The sequence below is a fragment of the Carcharhinus amblyrhynchos genome, chromosome 2 (assembly GCF_965287045.1).
Source record: "Carcharhinus amblyrhynchos chromosome 2, sCarAmb.v2.hapA, whole genome shotgun sequence".
NCBI classification, from domain to species: Eukaryota; Metazoa; Chordata; class Chondrichthyes; order Carcharhiniformes; family Carcharhinidae; genus Carcharhinus; species Carcharhinus amblyrhynchos.
Window position 1 is genome coordinate 71,144,583 of NC_137325.1, and position 26,508 is coordinate 71,171,090.

The 26,508-nt window shown below is 41.3% G+C and overlaps 1 protein-coding gene across 2 annotated transcripts in view; it reads left to right on the forward strand.

Annotated features, from left to right (window-relative positions):
- agmo (alkylglycerol monooxygenase) overlaps positions 1-26,508 on the forward strand; it is a 306,229-nt gene that overhangs the window by 213,373 nt on the left and 66,348 nt on the right. The window contains exons 9-12 of one of the 2 annotated variants that reach the window (XM_080216531.1): positions 8,522-8,656; positions 12,284-12,400; positions 15,085-15,167; positions 17,034-17,127. In XM_080216531.1, the coding sequence (XP_080072657.1) occupies positions 8,522-8,656; positions 12,284-12,400; positions 15,085-15,167; positions 17,034-17,127 (429 nt within the window). The remainder of the gene's footprint in view (positions 1-8,521; positions 8,657-12,283; positions 12,401-15,084; positions 15,168-17,033; positions 17,128-26,508) is intronic. The other variant, XM_080216539.1, reaches the window with a different exon arrangement.

The window sequence follows — 26,508 nt, forward strand, 5'->3', positions numbered from 1 at the left end:
TTTGTTTCAGGATCATTCTCTTCTGTAACGGTGTTGAACCATGAATTGCTTTTCAAGATCAGGCAAGAATTATTTCCTTGAAGCAACTAGGTTTTAATAAAATGCATATTTTAATGAGAGAGTTAGAATTAAAAATTAGTCAATGCAAATCAGCTTTCACATAAAAATACCTAATAGTTGCAGCATGTATTTTGAAAAAGAAAGCAGTACTGTAGATTTCACCAGTGGGCAATTTTATTGACAATCTAAAAGTTTCCTGTGTTTTCTGAAGTTGAATTCTATCATATACAATGACACCCTTTTCATGGCTGCACCTATTACTAAGTAAATTTTCATTATTTTGTGTATAAATAGCTGACACATATTTTAAATCTAAATATTTTTATTTTTCAATGCATTTTCTCCCTCCAATTTATCATCACACTTGTATCCTTTAGTTGATAGATATTGGGCAGAGATTTAATTGCCAAGGGGAGGCAGAGTCGGTATCAACCATTGGGCTGGATGCTAAATTTGATTTGATTTATTGTTGTCACGTGTATTAACATACAGTGAAAAGTATTGTTTCTTGCGCACTATACAGACAAAACATATCGTTCATTGAGAAGGAAACGAGAGACTGCAGAATGTAGTGTGACAGTCATAGCTAGGGTGTAGAGAAAGATCAACTTAATGCAAGGTAGGTCCATTCAAAAGTCTGACAGCAGCAGGAAAGAAGCTGTTCTTGAGTCAATTGGTACGTGACCTTAGACTTTTGTATCTTCTTCCTGACGGAAAAAAGTGGAAGAGAGAATGCCCAGGGTGCATGGGGTCCTTAATTATGCTGGCTGCTTTGACGAGGCAGCAGGAAATGTAGACAGAGTCAACGGATGGGAGGCAAGTTTGAGTGATGGATTGGGCTAATTCACGACCTTCTATAATTCCTTTTGGTCTTGCGCAGAGCTGGAGCCGTACCAAGCTGTGATACAACCAGAAAGAATGCTTTCTATGGTGCATCTGTAAAAATTGGTGAGAGTTGTTGCTGACATGCCAAATTTCCATTGTCTTCTGAGAAAGTAGAGATGTTGGTGGGCTTTCTTAACTACAGTGTCGGCATGGGGGGACTGGGACAGGTTGTTGGTGATCTGGACACCTAAAAACTTGAAGCTCTTGACCCTTTCTACTTTGTCCCCTTTGGTGTAGACAGGGGCATGTTCTCCTTTATGCTTGCTTAAATCAATGACAATACCCTTTGTTTTGTGACATTGAGGGAGAGATTATTGTTACCGTACCAATTCACCAGATTCTCTATCTCATTCCTATACTCTGTCTCATCATTGTTTGAGATCCGACCCACAGTGGTGTCATCAGCAAACTTGAAAATCGAACTGACGGGGAATTTGGCCACACAATCATAGGTGTACAAGGAATATAATAGGGGGCTGAGAACACAGCCTTGTGGGGCACCAGTGTTGAGGATTACCATGGAGGTGGTGTTATTGCCTATCCCTACGAATTGTGTCTTTTGATTTCGGAAGTTCAGAGTTCAGGATCCAGTCATAGAAGGAGGTGTTGAGGCCCTGGTTCTTGTTCTTCTTGTTCTTCTTGTTCTTCTTGTTCTTCTTGTTCTTGTTCTTCTTCTTCTTCTTCTTCTTCTTCTTCTTCTTCTTCTTCTTCTTCTTCTTCTTCTTCTTCTTCTTCTTCTTCCCCCCCACCACCACCATAGCACTGTAGGATAAGCAACTAAGATTTTCAGAGGAGTATTTAACTGAAGATTTAACCCAGCATCCTGCCGTTAACAAACAGTGCACATTTCCTGGCTTTCAGCAGCTCACCAGGGTCACCCAGGTGTGTGCACAACAGGGAGACGGAAAGGCTAGGCAGCCTTCAAGTAGTGGAACCCTGCAGCTCCTACCCTGCCGAGGTGAGAGGCTGGTACTTACAGCACTTCAATCAAGCAGTGAGTGCACCCTCTTGGGTGGTGATTACCAATTTCTTGGAATTCAGTCCATCTACCTTGGTGACTTCACACATTAAGTTACATTTCCCTGTGATTGGCCTTCACTGAGGCATGGGGGCAACTTTTGCAGCTGTTAAGGAGCAAGAGGAACTGCAACATCTTCACCACCAGTAGCATCATCAGCTGTCTTCTTCTAAGCCATATTTCTCCCCCAACGGACCCAACTCCTTAGCACCAGGTCATTAGGCAGAGAGTCTGCTCTTTTGACATACCAGAGCACTGGCCAGTCATTACTAGCACTTGCAGCCTCCTGGAACATGCCAGTAGTGGCCATGCATTGCCAGTGGTCACCAGGGAGGGTATCATTGGAGGCTCCCTCTCACCATCATCGAGGTTGTGCACTTGTCTGCAAGGAGAGAAAGCACAGAAATGTGACTTTGAGAAATGAATTAAGTAGAGCGGAGGAAAGGACAAAAATTGTGGAGAGTGACTGTGAAGTTTTGATGCAAGAGGTCAGTATGTTGAGGATGAGTGTTGGCTGCTCAGGTGGAGATGAGGGGATGCCTGAAGAGAGAGGAATCAGTGGATATGCAAGGTGTGTTGACCTGAAGAGTACTATGCAGGAGAATGCTGGAAAAGTGAGAGTGTGCGGATTGGTATCTGGAAGTGTATGATATTCAGCTTTACAATCCTTCTGAAGTCCTGGATTTTCTTGACTACTGCCTGTAAGGTTGGAGGAATCACGCTCATTTACATTCCCCTCTGTTTGACTTGAGAGGCTGGACTCCTCCTCTTGTCCTTGGCAAATATCACCTCATTTGAGTAGGGGGAAGCAGGCTTCCTGGGTGGGCAATTCGATCTATGATTGCTGCAGCCTCAGGAATCAAAGTACAATTTCAGCCATTCATTCTGACCCCTGCTGGGGCCCCTAAGCTCGGATGTCTTTCTTTGACAGACTGAGCACATCATCCTGCTGGCCCTATCTGGGTGAAAGTCCTGGAAGAGAGGTGTTAACACCTTGGCTGAGTTAACGAGCCGGAGCAAAGTCTGCATCAGTTACAAGCAGGCTTTTAATTACAAAGCCAATTAAAAATGGATTTCTGATCAGCTACCAGGCTCCCTGACGTCTTAGAGTTTAATATAAAATCCCACCCATTCTTACATCATGAAAGGATCATTTAACATTTGATGCTTTGCCTCAGGCCTTTGTGATGGCTTTGCAAAGGTGACTTTCCTCATTATTGCTGGTGAGGTACACATTAATGAACACACAAGAATGAACTTCTGTACACCGCGCGCCATCCCATCGAGGTATTTAATCAACTGAAAGGAAATCAAAGTAAATTATTTCCAAGATGTATAAGTTTTAAGTTTCACTCGCTTCTAAATATTTGAACTTCTTGTCAGTTAACCAAGTAAAAAAGCCCCAAAAGATATAAGTGATTTTAGACACTTTTCCAAAAGTGAGCGCACAGACAATAGAAAATGCTCCCGTACAGGGATGGTGACAATCCGATTTAAGTCAAGTAGAAACATAGAAGATCAGGGCAGGAGGAAGCCATTTGGCCTTTTGAATCTGCTCCGCCATTCATCACAATCCTACTTATCTCCATAAACCTTTGAGCCTGTTCACCCCCAAGTGTTATATCTAACCACCTCTTGAATACATTCAATATTTTAGATTACTTCCTGTGGTAATGAATTCCACAGGCTTACAGCTCTTTGAGTGAAGAAATGTCTCCTCCTCTCCATCCTAAATGGTCTACCCCAAATCCTCAGACTGTGACCCCAGGTTCTGGACTCTCCTACCATCGGGAACATCCTCCCTGCATCTATCCTATCTATCCTGTCTAGTCCTGTTAGAATTTTATAAGTCTGTTTGAGATTTCCCCCTCATTCATCTGAACTTCAGTGAAAACAATCCTAACCCAGTCAATCTCTCCTCATGCATCAGTCCTATCATCCCCGGAATCAGCCTGGTAAACCTATGTTGCACTCCCTGGAGAGCAAGAACATCCTTCCTCAGAAAAGGAGACCAAACTGCAATCAGTACTTTAGGTGTGGCCTCACCAAGGCCCTGTATAATTGCAACAACACATCTCTGCCCCTGTACTCAAAACCTCTCGCAGTGAAGGCCAACATACCACTTGCCTTCTTTACCTACAGTGACTGGTGCACAAGGACATCCAAGTCTTTAACCATGTATTAGGGCAAGTGGAATAGATCAAACCTGCAGCTGTCAATATCTGTAAACATTCTAGGCTGGATTTTTCATAGTGGGGTCAGGAACCTCACACCCTGATAAATTCCAGGTCCTGATCCCATGCATCAACAAGTCACACTATTTCAAAATGTAAATACCTCAAATAGTGGCACTAGTGAGTGCAGGAAGCAGGACCTGCCTGCAGAGCATGAATGAACAAGGTGGACAGCAATAATGATGGGGCCTATTGCTGTCTCATTGAAGAGGACAGGCAGCAGCATAAAAGCTGAGGAAATTGTTGGTATTGCCAAATGAGAGTTAATGGACGTGATTCAGCTTGAGATTCCCCCAGGATGCAATAATTTTCAATTCATTAAAAAATCCTTCCTTCTGACCCGCTTTGAACTTGGCAGCTCAGCGCTAATATGCACCGTGTTGTTCAGGTTTGTTGAATGCACTTTCAAAACTTACAGCCTCAACCTCTGCAACCATTAACAAGCTCCTCCAGGATTTCAGTAGGCCAATTATTGGAGGTGAGCAGGTTCTCTGTTTCCTTCCCCGCTCTCATTTTGAAAATTAGTGAGTTCTGGAGACGCAGGATCCAGAGATGTTGTCTGGGATCACAATTTTTAAATCATGCTTGCTCCCATTCTAAACCGCATTGACAATTGCAAATCATCTCTCTCTTCCCTCTGATATCCTTCCTGCAATATCGTTTTGCAATTCAGTATTTCACCCATCAGCCATATGCCTTGTTCCAGATCAGGTTGAAACCTCATTCATTGTAAGAGGTGTATTGCTCAGTTGGCTGCTTGGTTGGCTTGTGATGCAGAGTAACACCAGCAATTCCTGTACCAGCTGAGGTTATTCATTAAGGCTCCACCTTCTCAACCTGGCCCCTCGCATGAATTGTGCTGACCCTCTGGTTAAATCACCGTCAGTCAGCTCTGTCCCTCAAAGGGAGAGCAGCCTATGGTCATTTGGAACTGGAGCGACTTTACTTTTTATTTTCTTTTGAGCTTAAAGTTCAAAGTAGTCAACTGATGATTGATTATTGGTTCATGGGCAGAATTTTACAGCTTCCCATCAGTAGGTTTGTTGGCAGAGGGGGTTGCTTCTCAGATTCTCCAGGTGATCTTCTTGTGTCCTCCCTGCCCACCCCTGACCTGTTCACCATTTTACAGGGGGGCGGGGGGGTGGGGTTGGTGTGGGTGGGGAAGCAGGCATGGCCTAGGGAAGCTCATTAGCTCTCGACCATAACTGAAGCTCTTAAGTGTCTAATTATTGACACCTTAAGAGCCCCTTCCTGCCCAGCCTCAATTTTGAGGCTACTTTGAGGAATTCAGGGCCAGTAGGGTAGCCCAGCAGGTCACCCTGCTTGGGGCTGGATAGGAAAGGAGTAAAGGGGGATGGCGTCTTCATCAGAGGCCTGCTTTCCAAGTCAGGAACACCTTCAGATCTATCTTCCCATGGGTGCTCCCTTCACCCCACTTCTCCATTGCCATCGCACTCCATGGAGCATTAAGTAGCTGCAAGACTACTAATTTTTCAAATGGTGGGCGAGGAATATTTGCCTGGGAATGTTTCCCCTGTGTTTCAGAGCTGTCTATTTACCAATCAACTTGGAGAGACTGAAACCCATCTTCTTGTATTTTTTTCCCCTTAAATTCACATTAGTTGCTGTCCACAATTTGATCAACTTACATTGGAATCCATACTTGTCTCTACTCTAATATAGGCATTGGAAAAATATTGACATCTGTTTATAAATTCCTGAGTTATTGAGTTGTGCAGCCTTCACCCCTTCGACAACAGATGTAAATGCTGCAGTGAAAGTAGCTACTGACAAGCACACATTCCCAGTCAGATACAGATGAGGAAAACAGATAAAATTGCAGCCAGTGTCCACCCACGTTTGCAATGCTACTCAGCCAAGTTTCCAGACAACAGAATCTAAAATTCCTACAAGAACTGTCAAGTTTCCATTTTAGTGAATAACATACGATTTTCGAATAGTATAGAAAGTATAGACCTGGCACTCTAAGTAGATGTATTAACACTACCGCATACATGAGCAGTCTAATTTGTGAGAACGTGATGTTACGGTCTCAGAAGCACGACCCCAAACCTCTCTGGATTGTGCTGGTTTTCTTTGCATTTCTGGTGATACTTTGCACTCATTAGTGATGGCAAGCTAAGCAAACCATCCTAAATTCCACAGCCAGGGAAGTGTAAAGTGAGAGAGAAAAATCACAGAGAAAGGAACAAAGAAAAGGAGAAAGAATGACTTAAGTAGCTTGCAGAAATGGAAAGATTGGCCCAGATTTTCCTAAAATGACAAAATTGATTACAAATAATGTAAATTCCACTACCCATTATGACAGCTTTGCAATTGTGGATTTACTCCAAATTTTGCTTTATTATTAGAATATGACATGAGCGATATAGAAGTGAATCAGTGAGTTAAGGTGACAGCACATTCACCATCTGGAACCACAGGAGCCTTTTAGTGAACAGAAGTGCAACTTCTCCCACAAACTTTAACTGACAATCAAATTTTGTATTAATCACTGCCATACTGCTCAAGTACATCTATACACTCAGGAGATCAAGACAAATGTTTTGCTTATCTAAGTAAAGGACTAAATAAATGATTTAAAAATGGTCTTTTTTTTAATGATTTGAAACAGATGAAATGCTCACAGGCTAATCATCTTCACAAAACTATAGGAACAAATATTGCCCACTGAATATAATTTCATTTTGGCTTTCTTATTTTCTTACCAATTTCAAAGCCATAAGTCATATGGCTGACAGAACATACTGTCAGACCACCTATGTGTTATTTCTTTTAAGTCTAAGTGGCAGCAATGTGAAAATCGGCTTAAATGCGTGAAATTTTGATCACCATCTATTTAAATGCGGAGGTGGAGTGACAGTAATTACCTTCTAACTGTTTTCAGTGAGGTTAACAATGGAGGATTGCAAAATTCCAGGGAAACGTGCTGCTAATGTCATTAATCACTGACTTCATAATTTCCACTTTTTTTTGCATCATTCAAGGGCCACTGCAATGGTGCAAGTCCCCAGGGAAATCTGGGCCAATATATTTGTAGCACTTGACATCCCATGAAGGGCACCTTGCTGCTTTTCGCAATGTTTATGTTATTTCCCTCGGTTCCTCAAACATATGGCTTGCAACTGCAATGTTCACATCCAGGATTTGGCCTGTCTGGATGACCCTGCTTCTAATATAGAAATCCTTTGTAAGTCCTTGTTTTATAGCTATTAAAAAATAAAAAATGATTTGTACAGTACATTAGTGCTTTGTGTATATCAGTGTCATATGGGAAGTGGAGAGTCTTACTCAATGTGCATATGAGGTTTTTTTTTCCAGATTAATGGTGGAATGTTGCATATTCTACTTGTTTGATTGAAAAAAAAAACTGGCAAGTTATATAAAAAAAACAATTGATCATAAACAATTGATCGGTCGGAACAATGACTTCAGTATGATTTTTCTGACATATTAGCCAACCTTTGGGCCCCAATATTTAATCCAGGTTGAAAATTGAGAGGCAGGGGTGGGACATGATTTTCAGAAAGGAAACTCATAAGTTTGGGTTTTCATGTGTCCTGCCAAATTTAATGGCTGAACCTCTTTTAAACACTTTCAACAGATTCCCTGCACGCCAGCCAGCCTGATTGATGGGTTGGCTGCCCTTTGGGCTGGAAAAAGCCTGGGAGCAAGTGTTGCGAAGGAGGGTTGATAATTTGGACATAGCATGGCTGAGGGGGAATTTGATGTTGTGGAAGTTGAGTGTCAACCATTTTAAGCCCAATGTGCAGTCTGCAGACTTGTGTGAGGCAGCAATTTTATTGCATGAAGGTGAGTTTGTAGGCCTGGGTGGAATATTCTTGCTCCTCTTGACCCACAAGCAGTGCAATGGATACATTTAAGTTCCTTTTGCCCCAAACTATTAAAAATAGACCTGAATCAGGAAGAAAGAATGCTGCCTCCTTTCTTCTTCCTTTTGCCTCCAACCATTAAAAATAAAATTAAGTCAGAAATTAGGAATGCTGCCTTCTTTTTTCTTAAGATTTTAATTATCAACCCACCTGCTGAAAGTAGTTTGGCCAACGCACCCCCAAACTGCCTCTGTTAAATTCGGATGTAGGTAGAATGGGGTCAGGTTTGTGAGTTTAATTCATTCTACCCCTCACCCTTCCCCAGCACACCCCTCTAGGGGTTAGAATTTTTCTATACTGACCAATGAGGCTTCCCGAGACTGGGCTGAGAATTATGCATTTTGAAAAACGAGGTGAATAGAAGCTGACATTTTATTTTGATTCATTTTTATTCATTTCTTTTCTTCCAGTGTCATCACTTGCTTTACATTTGGAAGACATTTTGGGCTACCCCTGGCATAAGCAACAAAATTTCCGTCATCTTCAAGGGACCAGGGTGGGAGCCAGGCAAACCCAGACTTGGCTGCCCTGAAGATATTCCCACAGTATGTAATGAAAAATAATATTTACTTAAATGGAGGAGTGGGGTGGCAGATATGGTGGGGGAGCTGGAATTTCTATTTCAGACCGTTCATGAAAGTTATCCTTTCTTGGCACAACTCAAATATTTCAGATCCAGGGTGAGGTATCTAAATGGATACAAAATTGGCTTCTTGACAGAAGCCAGAGGATGGTTGTAGAGAGTTGTTTTTCAAACGGGAAGCCTGTGACCAGCGATGTGCCTCAGGGATCAGTGTTGGGTCCACTGTTATTTGTCATTTATGTTAATGGTTTGGTTGAGAAAGAAAGGAGGCACGGTTAGTAAGTTTGCAGATGACACCAAGATTAGTGGCATAGTGAACAGTGGAGAAAGCTATCTCCAATTGCAACAGGATCTTGATCAATTAGGCCAGTGGGCTGACGAATGGCAGATGGAGTTTAATTTAGACAAATGTAAGGTGATGCATTTTAGTAGATTGAACCAGGGTAGGACTTACTCAGTTAATGGTAGGGCATTGGGGAGAGTTACAGAACAAAGAGATCTAGGGGTACATGTTCATAGCTCCTTGAAAGTAGAATCACAGCTGTACAGAGTGGGGAAGACAGCATTCAACATGCTTGGTTTCATCGGTCAGAATGTTGAATACAGGAGTTAGGACATCTTGTTGAAGCTGTACAAGACATTGGTAAAGCCACACTTGGAATACTGTGTACAATTCTAGTCACCCTACTATAGAAAGGATACTATTAAACAAGAAAGAATGCAGAAAAGATGTACTAGGATGCTACCGGGACTTGATAGATTGAGTTATAAGGAGAGGCTGAATAGACTAGAACTTTTTTCTCTGGAGTGTAGGAGGCTGAGGGGTGATCTTATAGAGATCTATAAAATAATGAGGGGCACAGATCAGATAGATGGTCAATATCTTTTCCCCAAGGTAGAGGAGTCTAAAACTAGAGGGCATAGGTTTAAGGTGAAAGACAAAAGTGTCCAGAGGGGCAGTTTTTTCACACAGAGGGTGTGAGTGTCTGGAACAAGCTGCCAGAGGTAGTAGTAGAGGAGGGTACAATTTTGTCTTTTAAAAAGCATTTACATAGTTACATGGTACAATGGATATAGATTCTCAGCCAGGACGTGGGCAAAATTAATAGTGAGTGAGGGAGAGTTTTAAAATCATAGAATCCCTACAATACAGAAGGAGACTATTTGGCCCAGCAAGTCTGTACTGACCACAATCCAACCTAGGCCCTATTCCTGTAACACATTTATCCTGCAAATCCCCCTGATACCAGGGTCAATTTAGCATGGCCAATCAACTTAACCTGCACATCTTTGGACTGTGGGAGGAAACCAGAGCATCTGGAGGAAACCCATGCAGATACGGGAAGAACACACAAACTCCATACAGACGGTGACCCGTCTGAAGACTGAATGCAATCAATTACTTAGTGTATTGCCAATTCAGCATTCTTTTAAAATTCAAAACATCTGCTATAACCAAAGAGTGAGAAAAGAGGAAAACCGGTCTATTCTACCCAGTGCCAATGCCGCCACCCCCCCAACCAACCACCCACCCCTCACCTGATCATGAGATGTGCTTTTGTTGGGAGTCAGAAATCTGTTAGTGTGCACTAAACAGAAATTTGGGGTTATTTTGCAATGGTTGAAAATGCTTTTACAAGTAATTAATGCTGCTACAGTCACATACCAGCTCCCATATATTAAATAGGTCAAGGGTTAAGTGCGCTTTAATGAAAACATTCACAACTGACCACAGAGGAACCAATATAAAGGTACAAAAAGTACAATCAGAGGAAATTGGTATAACAAGCCTGGTGAAACCCTGTCCTCAATCAGTATTGTTCAGATGTACTGAAAACTGCCAAATTTCATAAGGCAGGACTTCCACAAGGAAGTGGAGAAAACACTGGAGTGAATGATTACTGGAAAGTACAGATGATTGGAAAGTACAGGCTGTTAGTTTAATGTGTTTTTGCAGAACAGCCTGCATAAGAAGACCCATGGCAGAACTGTATAGAGTAGGTACAAAATATCCCAAAGTTTCCTTTATGTGAAATTTGTTTTAATGTTTTTTCTTCCCTCATTCCTACACATTTGACTATGCAAAGATGAAAGGGCAAAATAAGGAGTGCTGTTCACATAGTCCACAGAGACTTCTGGACTGTATGTTACTTTATGGCTTGGCCAACCAGAAGCATATTGAAACACACAGCTCAAGTCGTGAAGAAAACACTTAATTGAAATGAGTGGAAGTGTTGATTATTGCTGGACCTTCAAATCTTAAAATGCAAGCAAAGCTGGAAAGGCTGTTTTATTATGCATCCCTCATTGTCTTGAGGAAGTGATGTGACTTTCTTAACCCAACACAGTTCATGTGGTCCATGTGCTCCAATAATGATATACGCCAATGAAATATCAACAGTATTAGTACAAGTCAAAATTGTGTATGAATTGGAGGTGGTCTTGTTCCAACAGCTTTTTAGCCTTATTCTTCTTGATGAGGAGGTGCTATTGAAGTAACCTTGTTGAGATACTGCACGTTGAATCTAGTGAGAGGGACCTGGTTAAGCAGACTATTCTTCTTGGATGGTGTTGAACTTCTTCTGCATCTGAACTTGCCCTGGAAAGTGATGAGCATTCCATCATATTCATATTTGAGTTTTGTAAATGATTTTGAGGAGCCCAGGGATGAGCTAAATATCGCAGTGCACATATCCTGTCCCCTGCTTTTGTGGCTATAATGTAGACATGAGAGGATCCAGGTAAACCTCTGATTAGAGGCTCCTCCAGGATGTTGATGCATGTGTCCATGAGATTGAAGAAGGTAGTTGGGCTTTTCCGCTTGGAGATAACTAGAAAATAATCTTTTTTTGAACTTGCTTAATGTAACCTGTCACCTATCAGCTCAAGCCTGGTTGTTGTCTATAGCTGTGATAAGTTGCTTCATTTCTGGAGCTGAATTTGGGAAGTTTCAGTGAAAAGTACTTCTGCGGACTATAGCATGGAAAGAATGATGAAGCAGGCATTTGGTCTCAGAACTGTGTTGAGGAACTCGTGTGAGCAAAGTGATTTTGGTGAATGACTGCCCTTCGGTTGATCATTTAATCATTGCTGATGATTGGGAAGGGGCCGATAGGACAGTAATTGGTTCAGATTGATTTGATTTTCTTTTTGTGGATGGAGCCAATTTGGGAAATCTATTGCATTGATGGTAGATCCATATCTGTATAGAAACAGTTTGGCTAATTATGGTTCATGAGCAAAATACCATGGAAGCTGAAATTTTTCAAAATGGAAATACTCAAAGTTAGGCAGTATCTGTGTAGAGAGAAACAAAGTTAATCTTCCATCAGGACTACCTAATTCTGGAATTCAGCACCACAGCTGATGTGACTTAGGCCGGGATTTTCTTTCCCCCAGTAGTGGAACCTGCCACGGGGAATGGTGTGGACCAGCCAAAGGTCCATTGCCCGAAAATCCCACTCTTAGGCTGTATTCAACATAACCATTTCTGAACGTCACACGGAATGAAGTGAATTGGGTAAGGAGTGGCATCTACAATTACAGCGTACGTAGAAGTTTATTAATTCAAATTGGTTTTTTTTTTCAGATTACTGGAAAAGAGATCCCACATAATCCCCAAATTCCTGTTTGGCTTCAATTCTATGCAGTGCTGCATTTTGTCTTCATTCTGGGTGTTTACATACACATATTTGCCAATAAGTCAGTAAGTATTTGTGCTTCAATGTAATACTGTGTTATATTCACTTTAAGGAAGACAAAACTTTATATCAATTCATGATTACAGTCAATTTGAAGCAAAATATTAGTTATCATGACCAGGGTTTGGAAATAGTTCTGAAAATAGCTACAGAGCTAACTTTCAAAATTCTGGAGATGCCCAATCTCTGAGTGCAAAAATCAGGAGAAACCTGGTGAAGACCTGTAATCCTCGGTGATCAGCCCTGTTATATAGTTTAAGAATTCTTTTCAAATGGACAAACCACCTCGTCTTGTGTTTTAAAAGTGTAAAGCTTATTTATTAGTGTCATAAGTGGGCTTACATAAACACCTCAATGAAGTTACTGTGAAAATCCACTAGTTGCTGTGCTCCATTACCTATTTGTGTATACTGAGGGAGAATTTAGCATGACCACTGCACCTAACCTACATGTCTTTCAGGCTGTGGGTGGAAACTGGAGCACCCAGAGGAAACACATGCAGACTCAAGGAGAATGTGCAAACTCCACATAGACAGTGACCCAAGCTGGGCTTTGAACCTGGGTCCCTTGCGCTGTGAGGCATCAGTGCTTGCCACTGTGCATCCCATAGGTGCTGGCTGAACATTGATAAAGCACTAAAAATTTCTCAGTCCTCCCAACGTTGCATCATGTTAGAACGTCCATGAATTACCCAAATTCGGTATGTAGGGGCAGTCAAGACATTGTTGTTCAGATCCTCTTCAGATGAGAATCCTGACAACAAACAGAAGACAGACCCACGTATGAGTTTATTTCTTCAAATATCAGCCAGAGATGCTGAGGTCCACTTTTCTTGCTGACTTGATTTCTCAGGCTGAGTTGGATGTGTAACTAGGCTTTGTTTAAAAAAATCAAACCCTGTGTTTGTGGACCAGTAGTTCGGCTCAGATAGGCAAAAGGCCTCTTCTGGCATGTTGCATTCCTGAAACAGGAGGGTGGGTCCAAGAAAATTGGCACCATCAATCATTTAAACGCAGGTCTGGCTGACTCACTGCATAATGATATCTTTCCACAAAATCACGGCCCTCCTTATTTGCCTTAATCTTGTCCTTCATCTAAACATCACACGTTCATGGCTATTGACACCACATGTTGCTGCACTACGTCCATTGTATCAGTCATAGATGAGGTAATTTCTGATCACTTCCCTCTATCACACTCCACCCAATTCTGCTTCCCTTTGTACTGTCTCCGAAAGAAAGTCTTTCCCCATTTGTTTCCAACTTAATTTTCTGTGTGTCTTTTTCCCTTTGACAACAATGTTTCTGCAGCCGCTTATCTGCTACACTATACCCTCACCTCTACCTTTAGTACTTTAGACCTCAGTAAAACCATTACTCTTCCTCACCCAAGACATTCCCCCAGAGGAGGGGTCCCTACCTATGGAAGCAGGTCACTTCCAGTAAGTGTAAATGAGCCATGTTACGAGCTCAACTGATGACTTTACATTGATTGCTAGTGCCGCTATTAACACACTTAAGATTGGGCAGCACTTGTGGAACAATCATGGAATTACATCTAACAATGGACATTTTATTTTGGGATTTGCAAGTACAAACTGGTCAAATACAATCTGTATCTGTCTATTGCAAACAACTGAAGAATAAGCTGTTTGATTTGACAGCTAATCATTAGCATGTGTGCTTATATACCTGGCATTGCAGCAGAGAAACAAGAAATATGTTCAAGCTTGCACCTTTTTATAACTACCTGGAGCCTGGGGAGCCAATAGTTCCCAGTTACATTCTTGATGCCAACCCCTCAGCCAATCAGAGTTAAGCTGCCAGCCATTCAGCATCTTTTTATCCTGTAGTATAAATTGTTGTGCCTTTTCAAATTTGACATTCTTGCATGTATCTGATAAGTGCAAGGTGAAAAGCTTCAGCATCATATCACTCTTCAGCAATAATCAAATTTATCATTTTTTTCTTCTCATTTGTTTTTTGTAGGACATTACTCTGCAAGATTTGCTGTTGTATTTGTCTAGATAAAATCAGAATAATTGATTGGTTGTACAATTTTCTGAGGCTATGACAAAATGCAGAATTAATATGTCCTTTCTTTTTCTATCCTCTTGTTGTGAAGGCTTCTGTTCCTACTCTGCCACATCAGGGTATTTAGTTTAGCTTCTTCCCAGTTCATTATACAACATTCAGTATCTTGAAGCATAATGAAAATGGATTGAAATATTTCTACTTTTCTCCAGAAAACAATGTAAAATCAATGTAGCATTATTTTGTATCTACAATGAAAAGAATTGTCAAATGAAATAAGGGATTATAATCTATTTTAAATGTTCTAAAAGGACACCATGCTGTTGTAGCCAGGAAACCTACCCTGCATCTTTTATTATTCATTCAAGAGACATGGGTGCAGCTGGCTAGGGCAGCATTTAATGCCCATCCCTAATTATGGTGGTGAGTTGTCTTCTTGAACCACTATAATCCATGTGGTGTAGGTACTTCCTGTTCAGAGAGAGTTCCAGGATTTTGATCCAGTGACAGTGAAGGAGCAGCGATATATTTCCAAGTGAGGATGCCATATTGCTGTAGATTTTTGGATCAACTTTGTTTCAAAATCTGTTTTAATCCTTTAATCCAATAAACTCAACCTTAGTTGTTCAAAGTAGTATTTTTGCTTGGTTAAACAGGCTCTATCTGAAACCACAATCCTGTTCAGGATTGGCTACGTAATGCTGACGCTGACTTCTATTGGATTGATGATGGAGAACAGGCAAGAACTTTTTTAACGCTACCAAAACAAATGATTCTCCTTTTTCCCTTTCTCTTTATTTCCTTTATTCACCATTTTCTTTCTATTAATCACTTCATTCCTCATTTCCAATATGTTGAAGTTGAGTTTCATCAGGTGCAGAGGGGCTGTAACTTTTGCAGAAAATTGGGTGAAAATCTGTTCTTGTGATTACTATCTATTTTCAGCCCTGCAGAAATTCTTTGTTGAATCTGGGATTGAGGTTATAGCCTTATTATTAGGTGGGATGTAGGTGGAATCTGTTTAAATATGTGGAGTGTGTCTCACACCCATGATCTTCTAACTCAAAGGCAAGAGTGGTAACATCATACCAAGGCTTATACCGGAAGAAGAGAACGAATCATGATGAGATGTCAGAAAGACAGGATATCCAAGAATTGCTGCATGCCCTGTAACTAATATCTACATAATTCATCTACAGGCAGATCTGAAATCACACATTTCCCACTGTGAATGAAGGTTCCTTGTCCTAAAAACGTATGTGAATTCCTGACTACCCATTGTCAAACCAGGTTTAGAAGTACTCACTTCCAGCATGCCCTATTTAATGCAATTCTGCATGAAAACAAACATGCCAGGATGATTGAGTGTATTGCGTAATGTGCTCTCGCTGCCAGGATGCTACCATGCCATTTCAATAAGACATGACACCTTCGACCTATCTCATCAGGGTCTGATTCAACAAGAAAGGCAAGTGCCAAAATGTGTCATTGCCTGCAAGGGCTGTAAAGACGTCTCCGGCTATGATGCAGCCTCGGGCTGGCAGTTGTAGGGACAGTACCCAGTCACTTGTAACATGAAACTCAGCTGCATCTCCTGATAAACTGCTGACTCAATGAAATGGCATTGGGTGTTCACCTTGCAATCACCTCTTTGATTTCAACAACATTAAATTATATTGCTGCACTGTCCTGTCTTTTCTGCAGACTTATCCCTGCACTTAGATCCTCTTTATCTCTGTCAGTTCTCAATTCCCTTCATATTATGTCTCAAATGGAATCTCAATCCATTAGTTATCTTTCAAAATGTTGAAAGATAACTAATAAATTAGTAAATTTTCTGAAGTTGTAGGGTGGAATTTTATGGCTTTGCTTGTCCCAAAACTGTAAAATCCTGCCCAAGGTCAATAGACCTTCTCATGCTCTGCCCCTCGCTCCTGGGGCGGGCAGGCTGGTAAAATTCCGGCCATAGTGTTTTATTGCGATGTGCTTCTTTAATTTTCCATCCCTTTCAAATGGACAGACACTGTAACTGAAGTCCTTCATAGGCTGTCTGAGTTTTCATCTTGTGCTGTGAATAACAAAGATCACCTCAGACCAGAGCAGTGAAAAGCAATTACCACTTGGCCTTTCAATTGTGATTTGTATTAGGCTTTAACCACTTGGAAATGACTTAGATCTGTCACTAGAAATTGGCCCCATTACTTCCGTCCTCACATTGAAATAACTCCCATGAGGCCAGTGTCACTTCACCAAATCCAGATTGATTTACAATTGTTAATAATACTCTGACAGATATTTCCCAGTATGGAGTACACACCCTGAGTGCCGGTAACCCAGACATTCCATGTTATATACCTCTGCAGGGCTCCCAAACTGAACAGCATTAACTGCCTCAATCAGGGAGCTCATATTCTAACAGGTCCACTTCATGGACCTTGTTAAAGTCCTAACTTACATGTTTTGCCTCTTTTTCCTATGTGTGATGTTAGATCAACCCCTTTATTTTCCTCCATTCTGAGTAAAACTGAACTTTCTGGCTTATTCTGGCAGTTTAGGTTTGTTGATGTTCTCTAATCAGTAATTATATATCATCCAACATTAACAGATCAAGCGTAGCTGTTTTGGAAACCATCCGATGCTGTATTTTCCTTTCTCTTGAGCTGGGTTCTTTGACTGGTCCTTTCAAACTAGTGACCGAAGTAAGTGATTTTTTTTCACGTAACTTAGTTCAGTAATAGAAAAAAATGTTGAAATGTATTTGTAGCAAAATTTGTAATATAACAAATTATACCATTTGTCATTAAAGTTGCATTACTATTGAAAAATATGCTGAATATAATACAACTTTTGACACCTTGTTGTGGAAAGAATATGACAGCATTGGAAAAAGTGCAATGGGGTTTCTCTCAGAAATTGCAAAAGATGAAGGGTTGGATTATTTTTTTCTTGGTAATGGGCTCAGTACTGTAATTGCACCAGAGCAGCACTTCTGCATGTTATCATATCTCCTCCAGATATAAGCCCAGGTTTCCTCGGTGTAACCTCAATCCATGTTCATGATGTACTCCTGGTGCTATTAGTACCATACATTTGCAGATTGCCTCTGGGGAGGAGGAGGAAAATTTAAAATTTAATGTTGCTGGGTCAACATATGTATCTAATAATGTCAGCAATGCAGTAACAGAGGTGAGTGCTTCTCTAGGGCACTTAGCCCACAAGGACACTTTAAGACTAATGGAGAAGCAAGACACTTTTAAACAGTAGAAAGATTATCAGTTTTATTGTAAATGACATGTTTCTGTTGGTAAAGACCACAATGATTAAGGACTAGGTAGGGAAATGTGGAAAAATTGATTCAAATGGAAGCCTTGGTATCTGAGAGGAGAACTCAAAATCAATTAAGCAAATGATCTGACTTTATCGATGGCAGCAGGTTCAGGTCTTAGTCAGCCTTGAGTTTAAAGAATACTCAAAGAGCAAAATTTTCCGCACCTCCAACATACGATGGTTGAGATGGCCTGGCATTGGCTAGTGGCAATATCGTCTTGCCACTACTGCCAACAGGGTTTCCTGTTTAAAGCACTCCCCACTGCTGGGAAATATCCAGCGGAGATCCGCAGCCAGCGAAACCAGAAGGTCCTGCTGGCAGGAATGGCCAGATAATACCAGTGTCTTGTGAAATATTGATGAGTGATCCAATGCCTGTTTTAGGTAGTTGCCTTGGATGTCTTAAACAGGCTTAACAAATTTGGCAGTGGCTCATACACACATGCTGTTTGAAACCTATTGCCCAGTGCTAATTTTATCAAACACTTACTTTATGCTCAGAAAAGTGAGTACGATGCATCCCAGCTTCAACATTTTTTTATGTCATGTCTGAGAAATCTGTTAGAGTTCTTTAAGGAGGTAACAAGGAAGTTAGATAAAGGAGAACCAGTGGACGTGATTTATTTAGATTTCCAGAACGCCTTTGACAAGGTGCCACATAGAAGACTTAAGTAAGTTAAGAGCCCATGGTGTTAAGGGTAAAATCCTGGCATTGATAGGGGATTGGCTGACTGGCAGAAGACAGAGTGGGGATAAAGGGGTCTTTTTCAGGATGGCCATCAGGGACTAGTGATGTGCCTCAGGGATCAGTGCTGGGACCACAACTTTTCACAATATACATTTGGAGGAAGAAACTGAAGGCACTGTTGCTCAATTTGCAGATGATACAAAGATATGTAGAGGGACAGGGAAGCGGGGGGGGGTTGCAGAAGGACATGAACAGGTTAAGAAAGTGGGGAAAGAAGTGGCAGATGGAATACAGTGTGCAAAAGTGTGACGTTTTGCACTTTAGAAGGAGGAATGGAGGCATAGACTATTTTCTAAATGCGAAAATGCTTAGATACAAAGAGGCTTGGGAGTCATTGTTCAAAATTCTCTTAAGGTTAGCGTGCAGGTTCAGTCAGCAGTTAAGAAGGCAAATCCAGTGTTCGCATTCATGTCGAGAGGGCTAGAATACGAGAGCAGGGATGTCCTTCTGAGGTTGATTAAGGGCCTGGTCAGACCTTATTTGGAATATTGTGAGTAATTTTGGGCCCCATATCTAAGGAAGTATACCCTGGCCTTGGAAAGTGTCCAGAAGAAGTTCACAAGAATGATCCCTGGAATGAAGAGCTTGTCATATGAGGAACAGTTGAGGACTCTGGGTCTGTACTCATTGGCGTTTAGAAGGATGAGGGGGGGATCTTATTGAAACTTACAAGATACTGCGAGGCCTGGACAGAGGGAATATGGAGAGGATGTTTCCACTAGTAGGAAAAACTAGAACCAGAGGGCACAACCTCAGGCTAAAGGGACGATCCTTTAAAACAGATGAGGAGGAATTTCTTCAGACAGAGAGTGGTGAATCTGAGGAACAGTTTGCCGCAGAAGGCTGTGGAAGCCAGATCATTGAGTGTCTTTAAAATAGAAATAGATAGGTTCTTGATCAATAAGGGAATCAAGGGTTATGGGGAAAAGGAAAAAGAATGTGGATGAGAAAAATATCAGCCATAATTGAATGGCGGAGCAGACTCAAAGGGCCGAGTGGCCTAATTCTGCTCCTATATCTTGTGGTCTTATTTGTGCAGTTCCTACTTGCAAGCAGCAGCTCCCTTCCACTGAGTGCAGTTTCTCTTGAAGAGGGCAGATTGCTTTGAAGAGGAATAGACTGTCTGTGCCACATGAGATCAGCCCCTGTTGAGCACTTAGCAGCAGCACAAGCCTCCCTCAGATCAACCCATCAGCAGGCAGCATCAAACTTGCGTTCTGCCGACCTCAGCTGCAGAGCACGTAAGCCCTGACTCCAGCAACTAAATATTGACCATAATGGATTTCCAGCCTATTTAAAAAAAAAATAGGTGTGTTATTAACAAGGCATTAATTTGACTCAAGGATTTTAATGCATATTCATAAATGATTTAAGCATTTGTGCTTTGTGATTAGTGGTAATGAATTCCTTAAGATTAAGTTATGCTCTTATTACATAACCAAACTATTCCTACCTCACCATCGCTAGGCTGCTCTGCGTATTTACATTTTTGAATATTCTCTTGGATCACTAAATTTACATTGAAGAGCAGAATTAAAGTAGCTGACAAGTATTAAAACAGCAGAACCTCTTTTTAAATAAATTCCCACTGCTTTGGAAATGTACATGTTACGTGTGATGACTTAAACAGTCGTGACTGTTGGTGACCTTGACTGCTGACTCTCTTTCAACTTCCACAACGGTGAAAATGGCTGGAACTTTGAAGAAAAGCAGACTTACTTTAGACATAATTCCTCCTGTCCTGTATGAGACAACGAGCAGTGACCCTGACACCAGTCGCGGTCCATTGCTATCTCTTTCCCTAAAGTACAGGTGGTATCCCAGCTCTGAATACCCTCCTAAAACTACTTCTTTGGCTGGCTCTGTGATCTCCTTCTGCTGGTGGTGTGTGCTGTCTTGTGCTCTGGTGTATATCCAGGAGGCGAAGTGAAAAAGTAAAGTTTATTTATTAGTCACATGTAAACTTACATTCACATCGCAATGAAGTTAGTGTGAAAATCTCCTAATTGCGAGTCCGGCATCTGTTTGGGTACACTGAGGGAGAATTTAGTGTAGCCAATGCACCTAAGCAGCACATCTTTTGGACTGTGGGAGGAAACCAGAGCACCCGGAGGGAACCCCATACAGACACGAGGAGAATGTGCAAACTCCACACAAATAGTGACCAAAGCCACGAATCGAACCCCGGTCGCTGGCGCAGTAAGGCTGCAGTGCCACCGTGCACCTGACCTGCCATCACCAGTTGTCTCTCTAATACAATGTTCCGCCGCCTTCCTGTAACCCCACACATTTACCACTGCTAATCCTCCTAATCTACACATTTTTGGACACCTAAGGGGCAATTTAGCATAGTCAGTCCACCTAACCTGCACATCTTTAGACTGTGCAGAGAACTGGAGCACCCAGAGGAAGCCTACACAGACACAGGGCGAACATGCAACTCTACACAGTCACATACAGCCAGACCTGGTGCTGTGAGGCAATGCTAACCACTGTGCCACCATGCCGTCTTTTAGGTAGGGCGGCTACTTGTTGTTTCTGTAGTGGTGATGGCTTTTACAGGGTGAGGGTGCTAGACCCAGGCTCAATCCCTCCCTTTTTCAGCCAGGCTTGGGAATGGCTTTGGTCGAGTTGATTGGCAGAAAATAATGCAAACGTTCAAAAGATCACACAGCATCTGTGGGGAGAAACAAAGTTAATGGGCTGAATTTCCAGTTTTCATCATCACCCTTGCCCACAACTCCAAAGCTGGGATTGGAAGCAATGGTGAAGTGTCCCCTGAAAACGCCAGCAGCCACTGGCGTGTCTGTTACAGGATGCTGTTCTTAGCACTGATATTGTTAACCAGTAGAGATTAGGGATTCTGTTCTCCATATTGAGGCCAATGAAGGCAGTTTGAAGGCTCATTATGAGTTTGTTAAAGTTAAATGATGGAATTTTTTAAAGGGGAGTGTGGGTTGTTTCTGTTGCAAATCAGTTGAAGGAGGCAGTCAGGGTGGGTGGGATGTGGGGGACTGGGGTTGTGTGTGCAGGAGGCAGGTAGAATGATGAGCAAGTCATGGATTCCCTAGGGCATCACACCAGGTCCAGAAGAATGAGAGTGAGACATAGGGGACTGCATAGGTCACTGGGAGAATGGGCACTCACCATCAGGATCAAACCAGTCTATCATGGGGACAGCAGAGCAGAGGCAACTGTCTGGATGGATCCTATGGGGATACATGACCACTGAACCCTTTGGGGTGGCCACAGACAGAGGTGCAGTGATGATATCTTGAATAGCTATTCATTACGACAGCCATTGAGCAGACTGTTGAGCATCTGAAGATCAATTTTGGTGCCTGAACCAGTCAGGTGATGCTCTCCAATGCCCTTTTTCAGGGTTTGGGGTAATTATGATGGTTCGCTGTGTTCTCCAATACGTGGCCTACCAGAAAGTGGACCTTGAGGATAGTGAAGCCATGGAGTATGCAGTTCATTAGAAAATGAACAGGAGTAGGAAGTAAGAGAGGAGGAGGAAGATGATGCTGAACAGAGAGATGAATGATGCAGTAGCCTTATCCTGCCATTCTCTGGGTAAAGGACTTCTTCCTCGCAATCTCCAACATTAGACCTGGGTTGCCATTGATGAAGTGAGGGACAGCCCTGCCATAGCTCCCCTGTCTTCTTTCAAATATGTCTTGTCGAATTGGGTTGCAAATTATGCAATTTAGTGCTTGGTTGTTCCATCACATATTAGATAAGTCTTTGACCCAACAAACAACAGTTATTTATAGATGGTTGCTTTGTTGCAGGCTTTCACACAGTCAGCTGCTTCACCCCTCTGCAGCTTCAGAAGTGGCTGGTGTGGAGTCTGAGTCCCACACTTTATCCAACGCACATCCATTGCTGTCCACACTAGCTCGAATTGAATAGAAACCCATTTCCATTATCAGTTAATGGTTGGCCCCCATGAAAATCTTAATCAATTACATCAAAGAGGTGGACTTCCAACTCAAAAGCAGACCCAGTTCCTTTTTCCCACCTAGTTCTGTGGCAAAAATCAGCCCAGTGTTTTGAGTCGAAGGGCTTTCACCATAACCAGTAGTCCCAGTGTTTCTATTTTTAATTTGGTTTTCCAGAATCCACAGTATTTTGCTTTTGAATCTTCAGCTGTCTTGTCACAAAATTACTCACACAGTATGTGAATAAAGAAATAGTTTAGTAAAGCCCTATCATCTAAAGCAACTAGAGAATGAACCTTACAGCAAATCCTATCTTCTGTGTCACTTCTGTAACTTGTATCTTAGAGCATGGAAACGCAAATTAAAATTCTCCGCAGTACCAGTTACTTTGAGGCATTCAGAAAACAGCAGAGTTGCAGAGAGCTATTGCTGTATCGTGCATAAATTAAGAAAAAAGTAAAAGAAGTGTTGGTGCAAATTGAACACTTATTTTTCGAAGTTTAAGAAGAGGTAATTCAGAGCAGTTACCAAATTACTAAAACTGAACAGGATATTGAATGATTAATATAAGCCACTATTTAGACTAAAAGCTGAATTAGGTTGCAAATTATGCAATTTAGTGCTTTGCTTATTCCATCACATGTTAGATGAGTCTTTGGCCCAATAAACAACACAGTTATTTATAGGTGGTTGCTTTTTTTAGTAGACAGTCTGTTATTTAACCAATAATGACTGACAAAAGTGAGAATTTTTCATGCCAGGAACTGCTTTGGCTTGAGGCTAAAGTTATTCTAAGCATGATTTGATTTTTGCATGACCTATGCTCACCAAACCACTGTGCTGCTTCAATTTTTTTAAGTAGAAGTTATACATAAGCCAGATGGAAATGAACTTAAAAACTACAATTACACCAGTGAAGAACAATGAAAATCATAAGCATTGTGAATGCCAATATTACAATCATCTGTCAGATCCTTAAATCTTCTGAGTGTTTCAGCAGTAATTTAGTATTCACATCACGTTTATGCAGAATAAATATTTGATTGTAACCTTCTGGGATGATACTTCATGCATTTTAATCAATGGTGATTAATTTATACATCATCCTCTTCATATACCATGGAAAGCGAGAACGAGGCCCATATATTGGGGGCAATGAATTTCATTTTCAGTGAATGTACAACACGTTCATGACTCATACTTAGTTTCCTCATCAGGATCATTCCCATTATTGTCAAAGCTCATCAGATTTTTCTGGTAATTTCATGTACTTAGAGCTTTTATTCTGTGAAATGAATGTTTGACACTAGAGGCTCCATTATTAGGCATTGCTTTCACTGCTGCCAACAAGAAGGAGAAATTCCTCAAAAACTCATTTTCTTTTACTTTAAGCAGTGTATCTTTTTAAAAAATGTTCTGGCACATTTTCTTGTGACACTTCCACCTTCCAGAATTCCAACATTTTCTGAGATTTTGATTTAAAACAAGAATTCCAACTCCAATAATAGGAAACCATGCAGTTCTAACAAGCTATTTCTCTGACCTCATTTCTGCCTTAGAACTCAGCCTCCCTGTCACTTAATTTGGCTGTGGCAATATCTGATGATCCCTGCTCTCATGCCAAGAATCAGGCTTTGATTCTGGATGCTGTCAAACCACTATCTTGCCAACATAAGCAATATAGCAGTGACATGTCACGGGGTCACTGGAGAATTTAAGGTAGCTAAAACAAAGAGAATAAAGAAACTTACATCACAGGAACAGGCCCTTTGGCCCTCCAAGCCTATCAATTATGATGCCTGAACTAAACTAAAGAAAGACTTTTTGCTCTTACTTGGTCTGTATCTGTCTATTCTTCCCTATTCATGTACTCATCCAGATGCCTCTTAAATGTTACTAATGTGCCTGATTCCACCACCTATTCTGGCAGCATGTTCCAGGCATCCACCATTCTCTGTGTGAAAAACTTCCCTTGCACAAGTCTCTTAAACTTTCCCCTCCAACCTTGAACTTGTTCCCCCTTATAATTGACACTTCCACCCTTGGAAAAAGCCTCAGACTATCCACCTTGCTCATGTTTCTCATAATTTTGTAGCACTCTGTCAGGTCTCTCCTCAGCCTCCTTCTTGCCAGTGAAAACAATCCTGTAACATTTCTGACCTATGCAGGTTAGCTCCGACGAAACAGAAGTTTAAAATTTGTGATCACCAATCGGATCTCCATTTTAAATTTGGAACTACACTTTGCAGTTGGGAGAGACATCCAAAGAGAAGTCAGTTCAATATTGCCCAATTTCAACTCCTGCCCAAAGTCAAAATTACTCCCAGGTTGAGAAAGTGAAAGGAACTAAGTGATATTTCCCTAATAAAACATAAAACAATCACAAACCATTCGATCAAATCTCACCTTTTTGCTTATTTAAAAAGTGGAACTTACTGAACCAAAAGATGGCTGTTGCAAGTCTCATAATTCACAAGTTGGCTGCAGTCTATGGAAATTTCCAAGGTCAGTTCCAGGACAAAAGCTCAACCCTCATCCTTGTGAAATTTCATATCTCTCATTATGAGGACATGTTACAAACAATGAAACCAAGGACCAGCAGACAATCCATCTTTCCAGTTTGGTTCTATACCAAATGAGAAGCCATCAAAACTTATACCAAGAGACCCGCTAAAGACTCCTATTTATATCCTAAGGTGAACAATCAATTTTGACCAGAGACATAGAAACTGCTTGTCAGCTTACAATGGATCCATTAATGGAACGTAACATGACCTAAGCTTTTGGCCTTTGGAAATCTTTAACATTACATCTCCAGGCTTGCAAGAGGGGGGTGATGGCCTAGTGGTATTATTGCTAGTGTATTAAAATAGAAACTCAGCTAATGCCTGGGAGCCCGGGTTCTAATTCCATTACGGCAGATGGGGGAATTTGAATTCAATAAAAAAAACTAGAAGTAAGAATCTACTGATGACCATGAAACCATTGTCGGTTGTTGGAAAATCCTATCTGGTTCATTATTGTCCTTTAGGGAAGGAAATGTGTCATCCTTACTTGGTCTGGCCTACATGTGACTCCAGAGCCGCAGCAATGTGGTTGGCTTTAAACTGCCCTTGGACAACTAGGGATGGGCAATAAATGCTGGCCAGCCAGCAAAGCCCATGTCTCATGAATGGATAAAAAAAATCAATCTGCTGTTTAAACACCAGTCTGAAAACATCAAAGCAGGATGCCAGGCTGACTAACAATCTGCATCAACTACAAGCCTCCTCGAATCATGGTTCTTTGGAAGATTCCTGCCATCACCTGCTGAATATGCCCAGTCTCTGGATGCCAACTTTATCTCTGTACATTACCATCAACTTTAAAGGAGTTCAGCAAAATTGCAATTTGACTAGCTGAACTGTAGCTCCTCCATTAAGAAACACTTGCTGGACTGTGGCAATCACATGAACTAGCATCCACAGCTGTGGTGTTTTTTCTTTAAGTTACTCATAGTTGCAAAATCCCCTCTTTCCTATCTTGTTGTGTGCTTGTGTGTATGAATAGTTGCAACAATTCCGAATAAACCGTACTTCTAATTAAACCTGAAAGCGAATTCACTGCGAGTCATTTTAAAAATTGACCTCACAAACCAGGGATTTGGGGAAACACACCACAGCCTGTTTCAAAAATGTGAACTCCTTTGCTTACAGACAGGCGGTGTCAAAATAAAAGAGGCCAGTTTGGCCTCGAGTGTAAAAAAATAAAAAACATTGTTTTACCTCCACCTCCCCCTTTTGTGATGTTAACAAAGTCATATTTCTGTTGGCTTGAGGAATTCATTCTCTTTGCTGTACAGCAGTCCTTGTGTTTTGATGGTTCTCCCATAACATAGGTAGGGAATTTTAACTACGAAAGAACAGCAGCATATGTTCATATTAGAATGTTGTATGATCTGGAGGAGGATGTGAATTTGGTGAACTTGCTATTTTTCATTGTAATATGGGTCAAGATCTCCAAAGGTGCTGTTGAAATTAGTTTTACTGAGTTTGAGATGATCTGCCAAGATTATTAGGCAG